General features: G+C 39.7%; 1 protein-coding gene across 1 annotated transcript; it reads left to right on the top strand.

Annotated features, from left to right (window-relative positions):
- Positions 1 to 1957: 1957 nt before the first annotated feature.
- Positions 1958 to 23238, top strand: LOC103033300 (protein FAM171B). The gene is made up of 8 exons (XM_007248809.4): positions 1958 to 2198; positions 7221 to 7457; positions 9178 to 9270; positions 9440 to 9595; positions 12006 to 12182; positions 12422 to 12538; positions 13636 to 13759; positions 19308 to 23238. The coding sequence occupies exons 1-8, from the start codon at positions 2024 to 2026 to the stop codon at positions 20548 to 20550; spliced, it is 2322 nt and encodes a 773-aa protein (XP_007248871.3). The 5' UTR covers positions 1958 to 2023; the 3' UTR covers positions 20551 to 23238.
- Positions 23239 to 26395: the final 3157 nt, after the last annotated feature.

Raw genomic sequence — 26395 nt, 5'->3', positions numbered from 1 at the left:
TGGGAAAATATCCCCATTTCTTAATTATCTTCTTCTGCACTTCAATAATTTGTGACCACACATTATTTATTTATTTATTTATTTATTTATTTATTTTGTTTACATTATATCACTTTAGGGCAGGGGTGTCCAAACTTTTTTTTGTTGGGGGCCAGAAGGAGAAATATATTTGAAGTCACAGGCCACAGACTCTGTAATAAAACAAATAATGAATTATACCACTTTAAATAATAAATTTTACTGATTATTTTCATTTACACAGCATTTTACTTGACGTATTATCTTTATCTATCTTTGACAGTGTTGTGTAAACTAAGATTTTTCAAATTGATGTTTCATTTAATGATGTCTCTTAATATTAAACTCCTTAATTACGGCAACTTTTACACTCTTTGGCCCGTTTTTCTGCGCTAGAAATGCGCACCCCCTCCGCTTTTAGGCTCTTTTACCCCGTTTTCTGCGCTATAACTGCGCACCCTCTCCGCTTTTAGACTCTTTTACCCCGTTTTTCTGTGCTAGAAATGCGCACCCCCTCCGCTTTTGGACTCTTTTGCCCCGTTTTTCTGCGTTAGAAATGCGCACTCTCTCCGCTTTTAGGCTCTTTTACCCCGTTTTCTGCGCTATAACTGCGCACCCTCTCCGCTTTTAGACTCTTTTACCCCGTTTTTCTGTGCTAGAAATGCGCACCCCCTCCGCTTTTGGACTCTTTTGCCCCGTTTTTCTGCGCTAGAAATGCGCACTCACTCCGCTTTTAGGCTCTTTTACCCCGTTTTCTGCGCTATAACTGCGCACCCTCTCCGCTTTTAGACTCTTTACCCCGTTTTTCTGCACTAGAAGTGCGCACCCTCTCCGCTTTTAGACTCTTTTACCCCGTTTTTCTGCGTTAAAACTGCGCACCCTCTCCGCTTTTAGACTCTTTTACCCCGTTTGTCTGCGTTAAAACTGCGCACCCTCTCCGCTTTTGACTCTTTGGCCCGTTTTTGACACCTAGCGTTCAAACTTTGAATCTCACATTATAAAAACCTGCTTAACAGCGGGCCAACTTTCATTCTATTTCTAAAATACTTTCAGTCATTATTTTTAAACTTTTGAGGGCCAAAAGGGAGTCAGAGTTTTCTGATAATGACACTTCAAAAAATATCTTACATAATCAGTAACGAGTCCACGTAACCCTGTCCATACACTCTAAAAAACAGAGGTACGAAATGAGTACTTTTTTGTACTCAAAGGTACATTCTTTATAATTGTACCCTCAATGGTACAATACTGGTCTTTACAGGGTCAGATTTGTTCCCTTTGAAGTACAAAGTGTTTTCTAACAGCAATAAGTACAAATTTGTACCATTTAACCAGCCAAAGGGTACATTCAGTATTCTGTATCACTGCACTAATAAACAATATTTATTTTAATTGCACATTTTTTATTTGAAAGCCAGACAATTTTGGATCATCAAGTTCTTGACACATATTCAGTTGATGATGATGTTTATAATCTTTATAATCTTTACTGGCACAAAAATATGGGTACAAAAAAGGACTTTCCCTGAAAGGTACTTTTTTGTACCTCAATATAAGGTACAGCCCCAGCGACAAGCTTTGTACTCTTTTAGGTACAAATCTGTACTTACTTTTCTTAGTGTGTATGTTCATATGTGTCACCATCATAATCCTCCCACTGGTATAAACACTGGGCTCCAGCTGTGGTACACTGATCCACCAGCAGATGGCGCTGCGCCGCTGTGATCATGATAATGACGATGATGCAACTGTACCACAAAGCCCCCCCCACAAATCCACCCCCCGCCCATCCACCCCCAACCCAACCCATAGACAGACACCAGCATCCGCTTCATGCCCGAGTCTCCGCGCCGCGACGCGACCGTGATGCTCAACCCGACCTGAAGAGATTCACCTAAAAAACAACAAACAAACAGACAGAGACACGCGGCGACCCCTCCGACCCCCCCCCCCCGCGCGCCTCCCTGCGTGCAGTTATGTCTCTGAGGCGCTGCCCTCTCCCGCCATGGCTGAAGGCGCAGCGTACCTGCTCCTGCTCGTCGTGCTGATTCTCGGTGAGGATGGGGAGCTGAGGGGAGCGCAGGCCGGCCCGCCCCCCCTCGGCCCTGTCTCACCAACCCGGGACAATGGGAGCGGCAGCGGCAGCAGCCCGGCCACGGCCTCCCCCACCCAGCCCGCAGGTACCAACCACCATCACCACCACCACCATCACCAGCAGCAGCAGCCCGCACTGTGTTTAATGAAGATGTTTATAACATGGGATGATTTTACAACCTATATCATACAGCCCTGGATAACCTAGGGGGATGTTTTGTGTGAAATTGATTGGATGTGTTGTTTATTATTAATAGTTTATTGTATTTTTAATAGCTAATAAAGAGAAGATGTTCTTCTGAACACATTTTGAGGCTGGATGGATATGGGTGAAATATATAACGTTACTGGCAATTTGTTTGTTTAGCAGTAATTGTTCCTACACTGTTTTATTAGCATTGTCTCACAAAGAGTTACATGTTAAGCTAACTGTTATCATAGCTAGTTAGCGTTAGCTAGTTTTGACCAAATGGTTTGGACGCATTAGCTAACGCTATTATTATTATTATTATTATTATTATTATTATTATTTATTTGTTAACTAGCTAAAGTTAATAAAGCAGCGGAGGGAAATCATGTTAAACACATTTTAATGGCTCTTTTTGACTGAAATTGATTAGCATTATTATTTATTTAGCGTTAACTTTTGTCAAAACCGCAGCGAGCTGATGTTTATCACATTTAGAGGGAGTAAAATAAAGGTGGCTCTATGTTGTTTCTATTAGCATTGTTATAATTAACGTTAGCTCTTCAAGTTATATTAACGTTAGCTTTCAGTAAAACAGAGCTAACTAGCTAATTTTATATTCGTTTTATATTCAGCAGTGCATGTTACTACACTGTTTATGTTAGCATTGTCTCACAGCTATAGCTAAATGTTAGCTAACTAACCTACCTAGCTATAGATAAATAAATGATAGGTTAGTGATAACCCAGCTAATCCCCAGTTTTAGATTTATATGTTATGTAAGTTTAGGATATCTTGCTATGTATACTGTTTTTGCCTCATAATACACTCATTGTTACCCTACAGAAATGTCCTGCACAGAGCTGCAGTGATTCTTTACAGAGCTGCAGTCCATAAACCCTTTTGTTAAACTAGGTGCTGGAAAAAAACTAGGCCCCCATATGTTCCAGTAACAGGCCTGTATAATGGAGTTAATGGGACAGGCATTAAAGAGGAATTACATTGATTGTTCAGATCCTCTGCAGTGTTTAGTTGTCACGTGTTGTAAACAAAGCTTTTTCTGAGTGGTTTTATATGAAAGTGTCTTATTCCACAGAAATTTACAGAGGAACATAAAGTGGTTTTGATATGAATCAGACTTCCAAAGTGTTCACTGTCTGTTACATGAAATGGTCATGCACTTTATAATCCAATTACTGCAGAACATTAGAGTTTGTCAGTAATCACATAATCAGATAATGTGAGTTTACATGAGTCAGGCAGTAATCAGACATTTGCTTTGCAGCTCACAGAATATGACATGACAAACAAAACTTTATGTAAAACACACTGAGTTGCAATACGATAACACATGAGCTAGAAGGTGAAGATTATGTAAATCTTTCAGTTTCAGTGTTACTACAAAAGTGTTTGGAGACCATCTTGTGGGTGCTGAGTTAAACACTGGTCACTTATTTAGGTACCACCTTCTGACTGTTTTATACTTAGAAATCTGAGAACACTTGGGTTAAGAGTAAACATGCACTAAGAAATATCCTTACTGAGCTAAAAATCCAGCCCTCTTGATCACATTTCCTCATTAAATACATAGTTCTTTTTCTGATCTAAGAAATCAGACTATGCTGTTTATAATACAATTGTGAACAGATTGTAAACAAACTTAATTATCAATTTTGTTTATAGAGCACATTTAAAAACAATTGTGGACCAAATACTGTCCAGTAAATTATGAATATGATAAATTATGAATAATCCTATGAATAAAAATGAGATTTAAGATTGGATTTAAAAAACAGTGTGGTGGGCCATCCTGACATTCAGCGGCAACTCATTCCATAGTTACGGGGTCAATAACTGCAAAAGCACCGTCTCCCCTGTGCTTCGGCCTAAATTTAGGGAGCACCAGAAGGAGCTGCTCAGCAGATCCAAGTGTGAGTGACTGATGTAGAATATCAGTGCAAAAAAAACTAGCAACACAAAAAAAACTTAAACAGAAATGTTATTAAAAATCTAAATTTCCTGATGCCTGTGACATTGCTTCATAGGCCTGTCACCATTTTTTTCATGATATATTTTCCAAGACATAATTGGAATTAACAAAATTATTGTAATTGTAAAACTATTATTTATGCCATTATATTATTATCAATTATGCCAGTGACTAAGACAGTAGCATAAAATGCATTTTCACAATATTTTTTAATATCATTAGGATTCTCCTGAAGTTGAAATTCTACTGGTCAAAGTTGGCTGAAATGGCAGAAAATTTTAAAGAAGCCCCATGTGAGAAAATTACTCCATGACCACATTTTATTTTCTCCAAATTGAGTTTAAGGTTGTAATCATACAATCATTATACAACGGTTAACACTTACCTGTCACTTTGTACATTATTGTGTGCATATTTTACTGCTAGGTGCAGGAAATGATTTAGGTATGTATGATACGAACAAATAGTGAATTGTTCAATAAACGCTGTTGAATGTACAACACAATCATTTAAGATCACAGATTGGCTTGGCTGCACTCATTTTTTGCCAGGATATAAAGACGTTTGGTGTAAGCATTCACTGTGGACCTCTACCTCACTCTACCTCACACTACTTCACTCTTGCCACACTCTTATCTCCCTATACCTCTATCTACCCCACTCTGCCACACACTACTTCTCTCTACTACACTCTACTTCACTGTACCTTACTCTTACTCACTCTACCTTTTTCTACCTTTCTCTACCTCACTCTACTTCTGTTTCCCACACTCTACCTTACTCTGCCTCCAGCCTAGTTAGGTCACACGAGTAGGAGTCTGCGGCGTATAGAGCTCCCTCTCTTTGCTGTTATGCATGATGTTATTACAGCTGTTTATCAAAGAAAAAACATATCATGATTGCAATAACAATAGGATTTATCTTACAGCTCTAGTCCGCATCCTCAAATAATTAAAAAAGATTGAGGAAAAAAGAGATATGGGGAGGACCTTTCATTCTGACTCACAGAATCAAAGGGAATTGCAGAAATGTAGAGCAGTTTTGGTGGCGCGCTGCATGTGGGTGCAGCTCTCTGCGTTTTTGCAGTGCTCATGTGCAGTGCAGACTGTTTCCACTTTGATCTATTTTTAAGTCTCTCTGACAGAGCTGGGGGTCTCTGTCTCATTATTATTTCATAGTGAAGATAAGGTTAAAGTAGGAGTCCTACAGCTGTCAGTAAATCACAACAGACAAAGAAAATCAGCCACAGTGACACTGATGGATTAAATGTGCCATTAAATATGCAGTATACCATTACCAAATATGAATTTAATAAATCTTTCTTTACCCGTGTAGGAGATAAAATGAAGTTCAGTACAGTAAAAGGTGGTATACAATAACTTTTGCTTTTATCAGACTGTGCAAAATGCTGTAGTACCGCACATTTTGTAAATCAATGGTAACATCATCCCTTGACAGAGTGTGAGTGTGCACTACTTAAGGTTTCATTTTTAGCAATCGTTGAAATTCTCCTGTAATTTCTCATATCTGATCAAACTGATTAAAGCTGATGTACAGTCTCTGTAATGTTAGTAGAAGTAGGTCTGCAGTAAATGAGCAGAGATGTTATTTTTATCTGGTGAAGCTGTACTGTTCTCCTTCTCTCTAACACACACACATACTACAGTTTGGCTGCTGTTGTAGTCTTTTACATGTCTTTATTAAGCAATACATGGACATCGGTAACTTGTGTTTGAACGAGAGAGAAAGCTTTCGCTTTCCTGCAAAAATAGCGGAAATAGCGACAGTCCTTTACTTGCTTAATGTCTGACGCTGCACAGTGTTGGGCAGTGTGTTCCGACTGCACATATGTGATCAGTCACTCAGCTATTTACACAGCTCTATCAGGCTATTTATATGATACAAATAACCAGGAGTTTCTGTGGAGATCCCAATAATGTGAATGAGTTGGTATGTTGACTTTAATATTTAAACATTTTTTTAATTACAATTACAACTTCAGAATTTTCCTGTCAAACGGTTACTGTTTACTGTGGGGTGTAATTGCATTTTATAGGTAAGAGAGAATAAGCCTTTATTAACTTACTCTACCTCACTGTCTTGCAATAACTCAATCTACCTCACTCTGCCTTGCTCTACCTAATAAAGTAATGTGAGGACAGTCTGCAGCATGAAATGCTTACTCTGTTGTTTCATGTGGGTAATACAATACAGTACAGCTTAGATTCCCAAATTTCTCCATCACTAGGCTGGAGCATTAGCATTATTGGCTAACCGCTAACTGAGGAACCCTAATTTTTTAGGTAACCCAGGGCGATATTAGCGAGCGGTTTGTCCCACGTAGGTTGTTGTACAGTCCGATATAATCATTTTTATAACAAAAGAGCTAGCACAATTAGCGGCTAATGCTAATACTGCTCCAGCAGTGCTAGCCAGAGTTAGCAGCAGGTTACAGGCCGATATTACTCACCTCTGAATGGCTAAAGAGCTAGCGTGGTTAGCAGGTAATGCTAATGCTGCTCCAAAAGTGCTAGCCATGGTTAGCAGCAGGCTACAGGCCGATAATACTCACCTCTAAACAGGGAAATGGCGGTTAGCAGGTAATGCTAATGCTTCTCCAGCAGTGCTAGCCGGTGTTAGGAGCAGGCTACAGGCCGATAATACTCACCTCTAAACGGGGAAATAGCGGTTAGTGGCTAATGCTAATGCTACTCCAGCCCTGGTGCTGAAAAACTAAACTGAAAGTTCTTATGATGCTGCACTTGGCACTGCACTTTACTGCTCTTTACCACATGACTGAAAAAAATATACATAACATAATTTTTGGGAAAATTAAAGGATTTTAAGTGTGCTGAATCAAATGATCCAAAAGTTCAGTGCTCAGTGCTTAAGTTAAGACACATTTTAACACTCCTTATCATTTCCTTTCAGAGCTTTCGTCTCTGACTCTGAAGGTGTGGGTGAAGGATACATCCAGCCAGCGGTACCTCAATGGCGCCATGGTTCAAGTGTTCCTGAATGGATCTCAGCTTCACTCCAGCCAGACCCAGGAGAATGGAGAGGTCCTGCTGACCGTACCCTACCGGCTGGGGGTCACACTTACCCTGGTGGCCAGCATGGAGGCTTATGTGCCCACTCAGCTCCCCTGGAAAACTACCAAGATGCCCAGTACGTGTGTTACATACTGTATTATTAAAAAATGGAGCAGTTTTGAACCCTGTATTGTGATACATTTTGTATCACCAGGTAATTACATGTAGAAGGACAATAAAAGCCATTTGGCCTGGTCAGAACTAGGGCTGTACAATGTACACCGATCAAGCCATTTTTTCCAGCTCCACTTAGCATAAGGACACTTTGTAGTTTTGTAATTACAGACTGTAGTCCTTCTGGTTTTTCTGTAAACTTTTTGTAATCCTCCTCTCACCCTGGTCAGGATACCACAGTACCTCAGGTCATTCTCAGCACTGCAGTGACACTGGTATGGTGATGGTGTGTTAGTAGTGTGTGTTGTGCTGATATGAGTGGTACAGCGGTGCTGCTGGAGTTTTTAAACACTGTGTTCACTTACTGTTCACACACACACTAATACACAACCAGCCTGTCATGGAGTCACTGAAGTGCTAAGACTGATCCATCACCCAAATAATAGTTGCTATGTGGTGATCTATCCTGTGGGATCCTGAACTTTGAAGAACAGGGTGAAAGAACGATAATAAAGTATGCGGAGAAACAGATACAGAACTACAGTCTGTAATTATAGAACTACAGTCTCCTATATGATCTGTGTAGCTGAAAGATGGACAGAAATTGTCAAACCAATGTAATATTTATAATGATATGCTTGCACAGTTGCTGTATCGCAGTCCATGCAATATTATGTAAGACTAATGAAATCATGAATGGGATGCTTCATCTTGCCAGATACAAATGGATTATTCAGAATGTTCTTTTTTCCAATGATTTTTACTAGACACAGATTCTATTTGCACAGTATATTTTGTTTTAATCTAGTTTTGGACACACATAATGGTTTTCCACCAGTGTGAAACAGACAACATCCCAGTTTGCTCGCCTAATTTTGAATCGTTAGGCTCATTTCCTCAAAAAAAAAAAAAAAAATAAAATCTGCAACCTGGAAAGTTAATTTCCAGCTGGAACAAACTGCGTTTTCAGCACAAACCATTACATAATGTGTGCATGTCTAGCTGTACAGGAGCAGTGTGTGCAGCCCCCTTTGTTTCAGCCTATTGTGTGACGTATCCTCGGTTCCACTAAAATTAATGCAGATGTGGGCTGGTTCACTGAAAAGCACCAAGGTTCTTGTAAGTCTAAACAGAACCAGTTCAAAAACTAGAGTTATATTGGTTGCTTCTTTAAGCGCTAACAGAGTGCACAAACAGGTGGCACAAAGGGACCTACACAGTTTTAGGCTAATTGGTGTAGCTTTTGTAGGACTGTGGCTTTTATAATGTCTGTATATTATACTGCAATGTTAGGTAAATACATTGATGGTGTTTAGAATTACATTAGATACATTTATTCCAGCAGCATTCAGTGTTTCACATTCAGATAATTTTCGTCTGTTGTGTTTAAGTTTTATCCATCTGTATAAGCTTGTTTCTACCATCAGATTAGTCGCTGTGTTCCAGATCAATGTCACTAGCATTAAACAATGGTCTTCACACAGCGCTGTGAGAGAATGCTTTCACTGAGCTGCTGTGACCTCATGCTAGCCTGTTTTCTAACACTCTGACAGTATTTTGACTCAGGCACAAATGACCTTTAGCTGCTTAACACTGAAACTGAAACGCTAAAGTAATTCAGGCTGAGCTGGTGGTGTAAGAACAAATCTAACATATTTTTTTCTGTTTTCATTCTCTTCTAGTATTTTCTGCTATCACCATGTCCCTGGTTCCGCAAACACAAGGAAACATCTGGCTCTTTGAAGACACTGTGCTGATAACACGGAAAACATCTGGTGTGTATCTCTTTTCAACCATTTAGAAAGATATTTGTATTTATTTAATTGTATGATGCTACCTTTATGCCATGAAACAATATTAAAAATCATTTCAAAGATTTTTTGGGGGGGATTCTGTCCTTGCTTGCCTCATGACTTACATTATACTTGACTTTCTCTCCTAAAGAACTGTCATCTCAGCCCAGTGTCCAGTTCTCCAAGAGCCTCCTCTCACTCCCAGAGAACGCAACCATCTCCATGATGACTGCTTATCTGACCATACCAGCCCCGCCCCCTCCGAAAGACAGTCATTTCTGTACAATGGGACTCAATAACAAAGGAGGTACACAGACATGAAAAGCTTGTGAGAAGGTTTTATTGAGCGTGCAGCGTAACCAGGTTTTCTTTTTAAGTAGGGCCTCATTATATGCTATAGATACAATAATATATAGCTATACTTGGGATGCTAATCTGTGATTAGCATACTTCACTGTAGCTACTAGATATTAGATATTATTTCCCCTCTTTACTATCTAAATATTTTAGGGTGTTTTTACGAACTAGAGTTCATGTGTTTATTACATTCAATAGGGTACATTAGGGCTATTAGATATGACCAGAAAATCATAGACAGATTTAGGCCACTTCATTTCCCTTTAACGATATATAGCAGGATATTCAGTGCCCTCCAAAAGTTTTGGAACAGTGAGTTTAATACCTTTATTTCCGCCGTAGACTGAAAACATGTCAAGTCAACATTTCAGCATTTATTTCCAGTTATTTACATCTGGATCTGATACACAGTTCAGCACTTCTCTCTGAACCCACCCATTTGTTTTGTAAGCAAAAGTATTGGATCATGTGACTCTCAGGTGTGTTTTGTTGCCCAGGTGTGTCCTGATACATTAATTATTCAAACAATAAAAAACAGCACTGAATATATACATTCAGTTTCAGATTTGAGTTTTATCCGTGCAGAATGTGCATTTTTAGTTAGTGGGGTAACCAACATGAAAATCAGAGAGCTGTCTGTGAGTGAAAAACAAACAACTGTGAAGTAGCCAGAACAACAGTTTGGAATGTCCTGTAGAAGAAAGTCGTCACTGGTGTACTAAATAACAGATGTCAAACAGGTAGACCAAGGAAAAATGCAGCATTTGATGACAAGAACATTGTGAGTGCTGTAAAAAAAAAAAGACCATAAAACAACTTTTAGTGACATCAGCACTAAAATTCATGAACATAATTACGGAAGCTTCACTAGAAGATGAAAACAACGAATCAGCAGGATGAATAGGAAGACCAGGCTGGATTTTACCATGTAGTACAGAGACAAGTCTTTGCACTGATTATAGACTGATATGACAGATTAATGTTTACCAGTGTGATGAAAAGACTAAAGTTTGGAGAAAGAAAGGATCTGCTCAAGATTTCAAACATAACGGCTCATCTGTAAAACACAGTGGAGGTAGTGTCTTTGGCTAATAAATCTTTATTGATGTCTAATAAACTCCGACGTCTACAGAAACATTTTGTCTGTGAATTTAAAGAGAGATAAAACCGAACTGATTTGGAGAAGTTGCAGAAGAAGTTTACTGATGTCAGTGGGTCACAGACATGATGCAGATACTGCAAGTGAAACATTTGAAACTAAATATTATGTCTTATTCACTTTAATGATATACATGTATTGATACATGTATTCATAAATATTATATTTCTCTTTTAACTGAGTGGCACTGGTTTCACAGTCAGGATTGAGAAACACTGTTTTGTAAGGGGACAGAAGTTAATGCATAAACTCTTTTACAAGCTTTCATAAACAGGAAGTAGTGATAGACCAACGCGAAGCTTACATTGGAAATGCTGGTATTTAGATGATATAGACAGTAGAATGTAATACTAAATGATAAACATTTTTCTATGGCCACATGAAATATATTGTTTTATTGCACAGCCCTATGCTTTATTTCGTTCAGTTCTTTTTTGTCCGAAAGTCTGAACTGTAGAGAAGTGTTTTCACACTGCAAACAAACTGGGCATGGTTTATCAGATATCAAACATTGGTCTTTTGGGCTGGACTGTGGTCTGTGCCACCTTTCACACCTGCCAGTTCAGTTCAGACTAGTCATGTCACAATTACGTTATTAAATTGTTGTGCAATACACGCACAGCCCTCAAAACATTTGTCCTATTTTTGTTAAATGTGTTTTTTTGTTTATGTTTTATTTATTTGGGGTATTTACATTTCCATTTTACATTCTAAAGCTTTTCTCTTTTATATTTAAGGTTATACTTGCATTATTATGCTATTATCTTAAAAACAGTGGCATAAAAAAAATTGTAAAATTACAGTGATATTGTTTATCACACATTTGTTTGGGACAGTGTATCAGGCTTAGTTTGGAAAGTGAAAATTCAAACAAACAAGTACAGTGTAAAAGCACTCATATTTATATTTTTTATTAAATAATAATGTTAAGTTGTTAACATTGGTAAGTAAATAGTATGACAGTCCTGCTAATCCCTGTAAAGCTCAGTGTAAGTGTGTAAACAAATTATTATTATTAACTGTAAATGCCTGTATGCTGGCTCACACTTCAGTTTCCCACTGTTGGAGTAATAATGGAGTAAATTGTAGAACACTGTAACTAATACCGTAGCATGACGCTGTACAGACAGTATATCATATAATGTAAAGCTGAATATCTGCAGTTCTAGCTCTTTATAGATAATAGGGTGTTTTTCTGTAGTTTCAGGATACACCAGTATGAAACTGAACCCTGTGGCAATGCTGAGCGCTCAGTTACTCTCTGCTGGGAAAGAGATCGACATCAAAGGCCCCATTCAACTCACAATACCTCTACCGTACCATACACACCTCCACGCTTCAGATTTACTGCCTGCCTGGACCTTTGACATGACCACAGGTGGGTGGAGCTCACTGTTGAAAAGCATATGAATGATCTGCAGCATAGAATGTAAATACTGGCATATTGTTCCATTGTCTCTGCTCCCCTGAGACCTGCCATTCCCAGACAGTTAAGATAGCTCACACGGTTTTGCATTTCTTCCTTAACTCACCGAGGTCTTGACTGTGCTGTAGATCAGATGGTCTGAGGCTTGACTGCTGATGTTTTGTTAAGTCCTGTTGTTGTTTTTTGATCAGGTGTCTGGGTTAATAAGGGTGTCGGCTCTGTCAGGATGGAGCGGAACGGGTTGGTCTGGACTTATATAGCTCCTCATCTCGGAAACTGGATCGCAGCACCATCTCCCTCCTCCAATGGTAATAAATTAAAACAGCTATGTCTTATTTTTTTCTTAAAACACAGACAGTATTATTTTTGTTACATATTTCATTGTTTTTAAATTAATGATTGTTTTATAAAGAATAATTCCTATTTTGGCTCCAGAAAGCACAGAAAATGATCAATTAAGCAATCAGTACAGAAATATTACAAATCACACAGCTATTTAAGGGGAGGCAAGGAGGCAACCACCCCACCCACCTAGTGCCCCTATGGTTAAAAAAGCTTCACTAAAGTGCACTCTAGAGTGCCAAAAAATGATAAAGTGCCTTTTTTGTTGCCCTTCTAATGTAGATAAAATACCCTCTAGTTCAATAAAAAATTGGTAATGTATCTTAAGTGCTCATCTATTGATGCATTTCTGCTCTCTTGCCCTTCTGTGTATCAAAGTTTGCCCTTTACATTAAAGAAAATGGGATTTGGTGATGTGTAGGGTTTCCTACAGGTTCCAGTAAGCCAGGGCGGTATTAGCTAGCGCTTCGTCCCATGTAGCTTGTTTTAACATGGTAAACATGCAGACTACAGTCCAATATACTCACCTCTTAATTGCTTAGTGTGGTTAGTGGCTAATGCTGTTCCAGCAGTGCTGGCTGAGGTTAGCACCAGGCTACAGGCCGATGATACTCACCTCTGAACAGCAAAAGAGCTAGCTTTTAGAACGATTAGCGGCTAATGCTAATACTGTACCAGAACAGCTTTACTGCTCCTTACAACCTGACTAGTAAAATTCATACATAAAGCCCACCGGATTATTAGGCGCACTGATGATTTTTGGGAAAATGAAAGGACTTTAGGTATATAGTGCAAAAAATACGGTATATATTGTGACAGGCCTTGTTATTATTAATGTTAATCAAGAATGAGGATTCAATCATACACAGCGCAGCATAGTTTTGCAAATTGGCTGGGCTCTGTGTTCTGCAATAGGTGCCTTTTTATTTCTTTTTCTCTTTGTCTTACAAACTATAAATGTAACTTTAATTTAAATTTAACACAGGGCATATTCTGTGCTTATCCTGTCTATGTTTGTACAATATCCAACCGAGTAACCTGCTTTGTCTTTCCTAAAATCTAGGCTACATGGGACATGCAACTTCAATGGACTTCATCTCATACAATACATACCTTCTTATGGGCATCTTGGGCGGTACGCTAGTGATTGTCATTGGATTTTTATCTGTGATTTTATGTCACTGCAGGTAAGACATCACTTTTACCACCCAGTTAACCCTGTAAAAGAATAGTTTTCTTTCATATACACATTTACTTACTCTCAGTTAAATCTGATTTATCCTGCCATAAGCCCAACTCAAAGACCAACTATAACCATATTCTTCGTCCTTTTAGTAACACTGAGGAGAAGATTACATGTTTTGCTGTTAGTCTGCCATGCACAAGTGTCTATCAAGATTTTCTAAACAGACTTTATTTCAGTTCATACATATTTGTTAGAACTCCCCTTATCATTTGATGCTATCAGTGCTTTGCCATCATGGCTTTGCCATCAGCTGCCGGCACTCAGAGGGAGCACAATTGGCCTTGCTCCCTCCGGGTGGATAGATGGCGCTCTCTCCCCATCACACTTACACTGTGTTCCAAATTATTATGCAAAAAGTGTTTAGGTGTGTAAGGTAAGATTTTTTTTGTTTGTCAGCTAAACTCATTGATGGTGATGTGTGACAGGGCTCTTTGTATCACTGAAAGCAATTGCAGACACCTGTGCTAATTAATTTGGTAGGTGTGTCCAATTAAAGGCAAGACTACTTAAGAAGGCTGTCCCACATTATTAAGCAGCCTACATTTTCAGCCAAAATGGGAAAGAAAAAGGATGTGTCGGCTGCTGAGAAGCAACAAATTGTGGAGTGTTTAGGTCAAGGCATGACTACAATCAACATTGCCAAGACACTTCATCGTGATCATCGCACAATCAAGAAGTATGTAGCTGATTCAGAGCACACACGTGTGCGTGCTGACAAGGGAAAATTGAGGACTCTTTCCAACAGGCAATTACGTCAGGTAAAAAGAGCAGCTGTAAAAATGCCTTGTCATAGCAGCAGACAAGTTTTTGAAGCTGCTGGTGCCTCCAACGTCCCCCGAACAACAAGGTGCAGGGTCCTTCAGAGGTTTGCAGCTGTGCGTAAGCCATCCTGTCGACCTCCTCTATCCACTGCACACAAGCAGAAACGGCTCCAGTGGGCCAAACAATATATGAAGACTGACTTTAAAACTGTTTTGTTCACCGATGAGTGCCGTGCAACGCTCGATGGTCCAGATGGATGGAGTGGTGGATGGCTGGTTGATGGACACCCCATGCAAACAAGGCTACGGCGCCAACAAGGAGGAGGTGGAGTAATGTTTTGGGCTGGAATCATGGGGAGAGAGATTGTCGGGCCCTTTAGGATCCCTGAAGGGGTAAAAATGACCTCCATAATGTATGTGGAGTTTCTCAAACAGAACTTCCTGCCATGGTTCAAGAAGAAGAACCGTGCATTCCGCAGCAAGATCATTTTCATGCATGATAATGCACCGTCTCATGCTGCAAAGAACACATCTGCATCTCTGGCTGCTATGGGCATTAAAGGGGACAAACTTATGGTGTGGCCCCCATGCTCCCCTGACCTCAACCCCATTGAGAACCTCTGGAGCATCATCAAAAGGAGTGTCTATGAGGGTGGGAGGCAGTTCACATCGAAGCAACAGCTCTGGGAGGGTATTCTGTCCTCATGCAAAAGAATTGAAGCAGATACCATCCAAAACTTGACAAATTCAATGGACGAGAGAGTTCAGAAGATCCTTTCGAACAAGGGGTCCTATGTGCAAATGTAACATCACCTAGAATAAAGTTTTGACTGGAAAACTGTTTGATTTCAGTTTGTAATAACCTGCTAATGCTTATAATTTCACAAAATACAGTTTTTTTGTTCTTTATAAAAATAAAAAGGTTGAAAACTCTGCTGTGCGTAATAATTTGGAACATGCATTTTGAGTGCATTTTGAGCATTTTATTATTTTTTTAAATATACTGTTATCATTGGCAGTTTGTTCAAAAACCTTTCAATTGTACTCTAATTGATGATGACTAGAAAATTACAATGACTGCAATTCATATAGGTAATTTTAGAAAATCTGAGAAAATATTATTTGCATAATAATTTGGAACACAGTGTAAAGGTGGCGCAGGGCGGCACGAGACGTCTGTGAGTGGATGTATTGGAACCTAGCCGCTGTGCTTTCCTCCAAGCGTGCTAGCTGCTCAGGCAATGATTCATCAGCAGCAGCTCAAAAAAAGGGGTGACTGACTTCACACGAGTCAGGGGAGGCGTGTGCTCGTCCGCATCCTCCTATGGTCGCAGGTGCCACTGGTGATGGGGACGCACAAAGGGATGGGACGATTGAATAACCAAATTGGGAGAAAAATGGGGAAAAAATCAGAAATAAATTATTAAAGAAAAAAAAAAGATGTTGTGAAGAAAACTAGACTGTTTCTATGTCTACGTCAAATAATAATAATAATAGTACCAGTTATTATAGATTACAGTATAACTAGTAGGGATGCACAACCTCATATATTCTCAGACAAAAAGACTGAAGCATTTATACAGAACAGTGACTCATTTATTTAAGATCACTAATCTGTTTGATCTATCGTTCTCATTTCTGAACTTTAAAAGTTAATTGTGGCACTTTTGTATGATGATTATTATTTAATGCATAAAATTTAATTCTGATTAAATATATTATTCTGATGTAATTTTGGTAACTTTTCATGTACTTTTTATAAGTAGATTTTAAGTAAAATTGTGATTAGCCTAGCACTGTGAAGGTTAAAGGTCTCATTCCATTATTTTTTCATTCATTTTAAAATGTCTAATTGTGGTCTCTAGTATGAATAAATGCCATGTGAGCTGTTTTTTTTGTGAAGAAAAAAGTGCTCAGGTGTTTCTATTTAGCCCTGCTTTGTTTCAATGAATTACTGGAAGACAGGATTTGGCTCACTAACCAATCAGCTCACAGTAGCAGTAATGCTTGTGCTTAACAGTGTAAAACCTGTTTTGTCTACATCAGTGTTTCTCAACCTTTTTTCTATCACGTCACCCTTTAAATATATGCGAGATGTCAAGGCACCCCAGTTTACGGGGGGGGGGGGTGCTGGCGCAGTACTTCAGGTGAGAAGGGGGGGGGGGGGGTGCTGTTGCAGTACTTCAGGTGAGAACGGGGGGGGGGGGGGTCTGGCGCAGTACTTCAGGTGAGAACGGGGGGTGTTGCTGGCGGAATATGAAATAAAATAGCGCGTCACAATTAGCGCGATTAGTGCTGCCTGTGATTTGGGACACACCCCGACACGAGCTGACTCTGGAAAGGAAATATGCACGTGAGGCGCAATATTTTGACGGCACCCCCGATGAAGCCAGACGGCACCCCAGGGTGCCGCGGCACCCTGGTTGAGAAACACTGGTCTACATAAACTAAGGGTGTACTCACACTAGGCAATTTGGGTAGTGTGATCGCTCCGAACCGTGCCCGGGCACGGTACGCTGAACCGTGCCCGGGCCCGCTTGGAGAGGTGGGCCCGAGCACGGTTCACTTGGACCCGGGCACGGATCAAGATGACGTCAGTGACACATTTTACTTGAGTTTTATGTTTCGCTCCTTTGGTCACTATTTATGTATATAGCAAGTACGTCTACCTTACTGATGAACGTGAATTGTAGTCCGCGAGTAAAGCTGCAAATTTCTCCCTGGACGTCTGCTGCTTGTGTAAAAACCTTCTTACACGTGCAGCACGATTAGCAGTAAATCGCTGTGTTGCACAATCAATGACTCTCTGGTTCAGTTGCGTATTTGCACGCCCAAAACGACTCCAGAGAAACAAAAACAACAGTACAATCCTGAACTCCATTGTTTTGCGCGCGCATACTGTTCTTCAAAACAAAAGTCACCTGTTGACGAAAGCGTGCTCGAGCACGGATCGTTTAGCGCAGTGTGAGTGCAGGCCTGCGGGGGAGTGGGGAGGGGGCCGAACCGTGCTCCGGCACGATTCAACCCAACCGGGCCTAGTGTGAGTACACCCTAAAATATACAGACATGCTTTTTTTTTGCTTTTTTAGTAAAAAAAAAAACATTGTTCTACTTTCTAAAATTAAAGAAATACTCAGAACATTAATATTTTTAGCTTTTAACTCCATTCACCCCCATTCTTAGAGGACTCCCTCTAGAGTTTAACAGTAATTTACTGATATAACAGAAGGACAGAAAGTGGTCAGACTATTCATAAACAGCTCTGGTGTGTTTTGGACACGTGGTTCTCTCTTTCTGTGATTTCATTGGCTGTAGGTAGCCTCTGCTCCTGACTACGAGTCGCCAACTGAGTCAGATATTAAACATGTTGAATATTCGCCAGGCGCCTGCGACTGGTCGGCGATCATTTGGCAACTGCTCGGCGAGCATCTTTTAGTAGTTCACTCTGAGTGACTGAGCGAGCGCCGAGAGATCCCCGATTTCCCTCCGAGTTTTTATTGCAGTTTTTATCGGCGATCAATGAATAACTGTCGAAGACTGAAAAACTGGCCCAAAATCGTGTAGTGTGAATCTGGCATAAGAGGTGGCCTTGCTCTCTCTGGGTGGGTAGATGGCGCTCTTTACATCATCACTCCAAAAGGTGATGTTACTCAGCACAAGGCATCTGTGAGCTGATGTATCAGAACCGGGTCGCTGCGCCTCTTCCGAGCAAATTGGCATCACTTGTGATGGGGGATATACAGATAACTAGCAGCTGTATTGGTAGGACAGTTGGCCTAGCTAAATTGGGGAGAAAGATTTAAGAAAATTATAAATAAATCTTTAAAAAAATGTGTTTAATACATATTTTTTGTAGTTTTGTAATTGAGGCTATTTAATTTATTCAATGTTAAAAAAATGTGAAAATGTATTAAAACATGAAAAACATGTTTGCTATTTGGCCAAACGGTTCATTTTGATCAATTTCGTTCAAAAGATTTAATTTTAGTGCATAGTAATACTAGTATAACTGGTGTAAATATCAGGTAAGCATGTAAGTAATCCTGGCAGTCACCAAAGCTGTCTTTAAAAAGAGGTAAAGCTACTTTTTTCATTATTTTTTAAAATATAGTTAACCCAGCACAGAGTGTCTGTAAACTGTTATTAGCCTCTGTTTTAATGTAACCCTAACACTTTTTTGATGTTTGTAAGCTATGAGAACAAATCTCAACAAAGGCATCTTTTCCACTGCAGGAAATGATGATTGCTGCTTTGCTAAATCAGGGCCAAGACGTGCATAGTGTTCTAATCTTAAGAGTTATTAACACAGGACCTCTAGTGTTGTTTACTTCTGCCAGATTTGGCATTTTACCACATTCTGTGTCTCCTGTGTTGGTTTACTAGCATCAGTCGACATTGTTAATGCTACATTAGCGTGCCATTAAACGGGGGTTCATCTAACATTGTTATATTGGCAGCCTGGCCCGTCTAGACAATAGGCAGATCCCTTAGTCTTTGCTCCCTCCCACTGAAAGATGCTGTGGCCCCAAGTACAGTTAGATAACTATGCTTAGAAAACAGATCCCAATTTTGGTTCATAGACATTCCAATGCCAAACCATGTTCATGCAAAAAGCCACGGGACTGGCTACTCTCTTTGCTCATAACCATTAAACCCTGCAGTGGAAAAGCGGCCTAGATTTGATCAGGGACCTCCCAAGTAAGATTTCTTTATGTGTTTGCATTGCAGAGATTTAAACCATGAAGCTGAGCGAAGACGCAGGAACTCTACTAGACTGTTGGTTCTAAAGAAAGACCAGACCACATCCACCAGCACAGATGAAGTCTATGAGCCCTTGTACACCAGTGGAGACATCTCCTACCCAACGGCAGCAAGAGGTGTAGGCCATCCCGATTTATCCTCCTCCCCTCGACAGCAGGCCAAATACAACATCTATGTCGAAAACGTTTGTCGACCTGCTGGGAACCTGTATGAGAACATTGGAACTGCTGGTCTAGAGAACCTCAGGGCTCCGGTACCCAACCTGTATGTAAATAGTGACGAAGTAGCAAGACTTCGAGAAATGTCTGAAAAGAATACGTCATGGCAAGCTCCGGGGGAGAGCGTGGTGTATCGAGACAAGCTGTTCCACATCTACAACCAGCCTGTAGCCATCGTACAAGCACCAGAGCTCTTCACTGCCCAGGGACAGGCTGATTCCACAGGAAATAGATGCGCCACTTTCCCCAGGAACGGCATGGAGCACGGAGCGCAGGCTGAACGTAACTTTAAAGACAGTTTCACCCAGACATTACCCAAAGTCCCACAGCAAGATAGCGACGAGCAGCCTGCTCTGGAGGGGCCGCAAACCTCTACTGCCATCCCCGGAATATGGGGCCGCTTCAGTCACCTCCTCGAGTCCGTCTCTGTCCCGGGTACCCTGAACGAGGCAGCTGGAATGGGACAGTTCCGTGGTGAGCTTCAGGGAATCTCTGAGCAAACCCTGCTGGAGCTCTCCAAGGTCAAGCCTTCACCCCACCCTCCTCGAGCATGGTTCGTCTCCCTGGATGGTAAACCAGCAGCCCAAGTGCGCCATTCTGTAATCGAGCTCCAGGGGAGGCACCGGCCGGGCAGCAGCAACGACACCAGCCTGGACTCCGGGGTGGACATGAACGAGCTGCAGCAGTCAGTGAGGACCCGGGAGGGTCCTTCCATCACCCACATGCCCAAAGCAATAGGGGGCCGAGGCCACGAGGAACAGGACTTGAGTAGCAGTGAAATTGGAAGTCCCGAAGACGCATCCCTGAGGAACACCCTAGAGGGTAGCAGCTCAGCCATTCCAAACATCCCCGAGGACATGGATGCTGGTGACACCTCCAGCGAGTCCAGATCCACCCCACCACCTCGTAGGCTGCGGAAGGTACGGGACAAAAAGGCGGATAAGAAAACAACTCGGCATATGAGGGAGGAGAGGCCGCAAACAAAACGCTAGCCCGACATTTGTTCAGCCTTTGTGGAGCTTTTCAGTGTCTGCCAAATATATCTGGTTTTGATCAACTTGCCTTATTCTATTGTCATCAGGAAGGGTTAAGAAACCTGTGCCCGTTAGAGCATAGCTTTCTAAAAGTGTTTCTGTGGTATCTCTAATTTTGCGGCGTCCAAATATTGATCAGTAAGGCTGTGTTCAGACTGCAGGCAAATAAGTTGTGTTTCTCAAATCAGATCTAGATATCACTACTGATTTTCTGAACTGATTTGATTCCGATGTTTTAATTGTACATGGTTTACTCAACCTACATTATTAAAATATTAGTACTTAAGCTCCAGCCATAATGAACTGATATGCAGATCAGATTTCATTGCTAGGAAAAACAATGGCTGGTCAGAGGGGTTGAATATCTAGATTTGATAAGGTAATTTTTGTTGCATTACGAGTGATGCAAACAGCTTGTTAAAATCCAATTGGAATTTTTAGACTGTCCAGATTGTATTTACTTTTCAATTACTATTTTTATCAAATTATTTTTGCAAATCAGATTTCATGTGGTTTCTGTATGGCCAGGATTTGGGCTGGCAGTCTGAACATGGCCTAAATCCCTCCTACAAAATAGGTTCACTCTTCACTTTAGTGCATCTTTGTCTGTGTCACGTTTGTGTGATTCCCGAGTGCATTGGAATAGTGTACATATTTACATTAAGATTCAACGTTTTTTCACTGTGAGCACAATCTATTAAAAACCTACTAAGCTTTTTTTAAAAACTGATAAAGAGTCTGCATATAAAAAGAATGCCTGTACTGATGTGAGTAAATGATAAAAAGTGCCACAGAGTGCCACGACAGGAGAAACAGGAACTTTGTTGCATCAGTTTGTGGCATCAGGGCCGACTTTGGCAGCTGGAAAAAAAGTGTTCTGGTTGGCGTAGGCTGATGTTCTAATAGAGAAGAGCATCAGTTTGTTTTTGGTTTTAAAGCACGGTAGTCATCAAACTGTAACTGTTAAAGTAAGGCTTTCAGTTCTACATAAAGTATAATATCTTATCAAAACTTGTATTTACCAGTGGACTTTAAGAGTCCATTTAAGAGCACTGATATAAGAGCAACTGCAGTGTATTTTTAATGTTTTATTCTCATCCATACATGGTCAGTTTAAAACAGTTTACATACATGCCACTGATACTTCTATTGGATAATAATATTATTCACCCAATGCTCTTAATTTGCTCTTTCTTTGTTCTGTTTGCATTAAATGTAAATATATTGATTTCTGTTGGAAACAGAAAAAGAGGTAAAGAAAAAAGAGACACACACGGCCTGGGAAAATGGGGAAGTTGTACACGTCGTAGATGTCCCCTCCCCCATAAAATAATTTATTTCAAATTTTATCCCATTTTTTCACAAATTTCCAACTGCTGCTGATGTAATATCACAAGGTATTCAGCACGCTTTCAGGAAAGTGCCGGATCCCCAGCTCTGATTTATCAGCAAACAGGTGCCTGTGGCAGTGATAAGGGGAGAAGCCAATCGTGCTCTCCTGGACTCCAGCTGCTAGGTTCACTCTTGCAAATAGCATGATGTGTGCTTCAAACCTATTGGAACACCCAGAGCTCCTCAGTTCACAAATTCCAAAAATAGAAAAGCTAAAAAGCAGGTACAGTTGAGTCAAGTAGTATAGGTATCATTCAGTGCAAAAACTCATTTCCAGTTGCCAGAGCCTTCCTGCCAATCGCAGATGCTTACAATACCTAACAAATATGTCCAGTAACATATGTGAATTAGAAAGTTGTGAAACAACAAGATCAGTTATCTTTACCTCGTGTATCTAACAAAAACATGAAGGATTCAATTCTGGCATTCAGGAAAAAGAACTGCAGCAGGTATTTTCACTGACTAAAGAGAGGCCTTTAAGGTCATAGATTGTTTCACACACTTACTTAGTATTGTTTATACTGTTAAAATGTGCATGCGGTTTATTGTGTGTATACGTTTTTTTTTCTCTGTTGGATGATGGATTTTATGTGTTTCCTGTGAGAATGTAGCAGCAGACATCAGAGATTTGGCTCAGGTTTACGTCGTCTTTTACCAAGGCTTTTATTCTCTGGTACTTCAGAGCCGTATTTGAAGTGTAAGCTTAAATGGCCATACCTTCAGCACATCACAATGTTTCTGTGTGTAGATGTTTTGATGGGTGATATGACTTCACATAAGTGACCAGTAGACTATAATATATTCACTTACTGAATGTGTTTTATTTTGAATTTATTATTTTTTAATGTAGTATTGATATTTTGTTGATGGTGTGAAAGAAACACTGGTAGGCTGTTACAGAGTAGCAGAAGTGTGTGTGTGTGTGTTTGTGTGTGTGTGTGTGTGTGTGTGTGTGTGTGTGTGGAAGAGACTTTTGACTTTGATTTTTGACAATGTAATTATTATAAGCGATGCATGGCTGAGGAGAAGCTGAGAAGATTATGTTCTTTGTAAGTAGTGTCAACCAAATGTGTTTCAAAGCCACTTTTCACATTGTACTGTGTATGATTTATGTTGATTGTAAAATACTGTTGTCATTTTTAAACAGACCACTTTAAAAAGCGCTTAAGGGAACGTCCTCCCATTTTTCAAATGCTTTGCTGAGCAGCTTGTGATTTGCCTTTTTTGTGCACATCAATAAAGAAATTAACCAGTGTTCATGAGCTCTGCTTATCTAAACCTTCTACCTAAATCTATGCACATTTTAAAAATATTGTGTCATATTAGAGCTAATTAGAGAAATCGCAAAAAATCAACATACAACAATCAAGCATAAAATAATGAACACCTCAATTGAGCATATAGGAAACTTTGTAGTTTTATAATAACATAGTGTAGTTATTTTGTTCCTCTGCATACTTTGTTATGCTCCTTTCACTCTGTTCTTCAATGCGTAGGACCCCACAGGACCATAAAGCACCATAAAGCACCTATTGCACTGACACTGCCTTGGTGGTAGATGGCAGAGTGTGTTGTGCTGTGCCTTTTAAACACCTTAGTGTCACTGCTGGACTGATAATAGGTCACAAACAGCATCCTGTGGGAAAAGTGACCAACAAACTGTGCAGCAACAGATAATTGCTAAACAAGCGTTGTGTAATTAGACACATATTCCTCCATCAATAGCTATGATTATTAGGTGTTTACTTATCAATGCAGATACAGGCATTAAATGGAAGAGTTCACCTACTAAGGGGCAGAGTTTGCAGTTGTTGCATAGGATTCCAAGGTGTTTGTCCAGACGCTCAGTGCACGGTTCTGGAATTGGACAGAATCAACATTTGTACATCATACTGTATACTGTTCATGTTTCCGAAATGTACAAAATGTTGCATCCTCAGACAGGATTCTAAGACAGTGAATCAAAGTTTAGCCTTTTGCTTTATTGGGTAAAAAAAATTAGAATGGCAAATACAGCTTAACACTCATATCTAGCAGTGAGCTGTTTATACCTTGGCAACACCAAAAAATGAAAATAGGCTTTACTCGATTGTGAAGGCACTTACAATAAAATAACTCACAATAGTAAGGAAAATAATTAATTATAGTAAAAATTATGAGCTTTCATCCTGCACTGAATGTGGATGTGGTTTCAGCCAGTCACTTATCTTTTCACACGGACAATTCTAGCCAGACACCACCAGCCGATTAGCAGTATCAGTTAAATATATCATATAACAGATGAAAACAGTGATATTTCAGAAGTGAAATGAAGTTTATAGGATTTACAGAAAGTGCACAATCATTCTTTAAACAAAGTTAGGCAGGTGTATAAATTTGGCAACCATGCCCCCCCAGTGGATTTATTTACACTGAGGAAGGAGTTTCATAAACCTATAATATTCACAACTCTACCAATTTTTACCCGATGTACACACGGTTTGATTTGTTACAAACAGCAGAGATGTAGTAATGATTCAGGACGCTGTGACACATTACAAGTACGTGCTTTCATGCTGAAAAAACTTTATATTATGCTCTTTAACAAAGACAGACATATGGTATGGCATATTAATAAGTGCATAAATTAATTAATTTAATATATGTATTAAACCTTTCGACACGCCCACCTTTCGACAAGCCTACACCTTTCGACACGCCCTCTACGCCGGTCTGCAGAGACCTATACTTGACCTCGGGGGTGCAGTTATTGTAGGGCAATGAGCAGCAGGTGGAGTCGGAGGCCAAAAACAAACACAGATACCCTGATGGACTGCACACTTCAAATAGAAACGTACTGGCTGAAGCCCTGCTTTAACTCAGCATGTTTGCTTAAAGCAGCACTACGTAGGATTTTCTTGATTTTTGATCTTTTTAAAGAAGTGAAATTACAGCTTGAAACTCACTGCAGCGCTGCATTGAGGTGTAATAGGAGGAATAGCGGTGCTCTCCTGTCTGTGCCGGAGGTCCTCTGAGCTCAAACCAGACTCTGTAAGTTTTCCGAGGCGGCCGCGACCAACGCTCGCGAGAACTGCGACCTGCTTTCCGACCTTTAGTTCTAACAGTTCTACAAGGACTACTGGTTCATCCTTTACAAACTAACATACAGACACTCTGGCAGAAGCTGGAAAGAGACAGAATATGTCTGTGAAAGCCAGAAAGGGAGAAAGAGAAACTAATCCGTCTGAAACATTTATCACACTCTACAACTGTAGGGGGAGCCCACGAGCACAAAATCTTAATCCTACCTAGTGGGGCTTTAATATCTGATGATACATCCTGATCAATTTATCATTTACTACTGAAAATAAAAGACATATTGGTCCTTTTACTTACTACATAATATGCCAGAACAGGGACCAAGTTAAACATTTGTTAGTTATTTAGCTAGTTAAGTAGTTAGTTAGCACACTGTGGTGATTAGATGCTGTTTCAGCTGATAGTGTGTGTATAAGTAAACAGTCTATGGGAGAGGTAGCAGTGCTGCAGGCGGCCGCTAGATGGCAGTGCTGCTCTTTATGCTGCTTCAACACTGGCAGCGACCCATTGTTTCTTCAGAGCTTCATTTTATAGCTTTATTATTTTTATTTAGTTGTCAGATTGATAAATTACATAAACAGAACGGGTTAAATATACATTAATACATTAAATATATTATTCAATAGCACTCAGTCTTTTTAAGAGAAAGAATGGTGTTGTTGATTATAATAAATACTAATAAAGTGAATTAAGCAGGCTGGCAGCAGTTTTACATCAATATTAAACAATACTAAAACTTTAGGTTTAGTAGAGGTTATTTTGGGTATGTGTAAAAACTCCTAACAGGGCTATACGTTGTTTAGTATCTTAAAGAACATGTAAATACTTTTACAATACTTCTCAAAATAAATAAAAAAGACTTAAGATTTTGAATTAGTTTGACTATTTATCATCTATAAGACTTCTGACTGCACAGAAATAATATTTTTCACTTTTTAGTTTTCACTTGCATTCATTTGTCCACAATGTCAAACAGCTTACTGTGACAGAAAACTGAAAACCTATATTAAAATTTACTCTTAAAGGTCAAATTTCACTATAAAAAACAGCATGTGTAAAAAAGATAAACACATTAAATATATTCTCTATAACACAAATCTTTTCAAGAATAAGAAATGTATTGTTGGCTTTTGTTATTAAGGAAATTAAGCAGGAAATCTATTATAAATCAATGATAAACTGTCTAAAGTAGAGGATTAATTAGTAAAATAAAAACAAATGTCTTCAAAATGGTACATATGCTTAGTTATGCTGTTCTATTATCATTATGCGTCTTAAAATTACAAGAATATTGTTTATCACAATAGTTCTGTGACAATATGTCATCCACAAA

This window comes from Astyanax mexicanus, chromosome 5 (assembly GCF_023375975.1).
Source record: "Astyanax mexicanus isolate ESR-SI-001 chromosome 5, AstMex3_surface, whole genome shotgun sequence".
Taxonomy (NCBI): domain Eukaryota; kingdom Metazoa; phylum Chordata; class Actinopteri; order Characiformes; family Acestrorhamphidae; genus Astyanax; species Astyanax mexicanus.
The sequence above is the reverse complement of the archived record's forward strand: the minus strand, read 5'-3'. Positions and strand labels throughout refer to the sequence as shown.

Excerpts from the sequence above, each read along its gene's own strand:
- LOC103033300 (XM_007248809.4), top strand. The coding sequence starts at position 2,024 with ATGGCTGAAGGCGCAGCGTACCTGCTCCTGCTCGTCGTGCTGATTCTC. Across the intron at positions 2,199-7,220 it reads CTCCCCCACCCAGCCCGCAG|AGCTTTCGTCTCTGACTCTG; the intron begins GTACCAACCACC and ends ATTTCCTTTCAG. Across the intron at positions 9,271-9,439 it reads GATAACACGGAAAACATCTG|AACTGTCATCTCAGCCCAGT; the intron begins GTGTGTATCTCT and ends TCTCTCCTAAAG.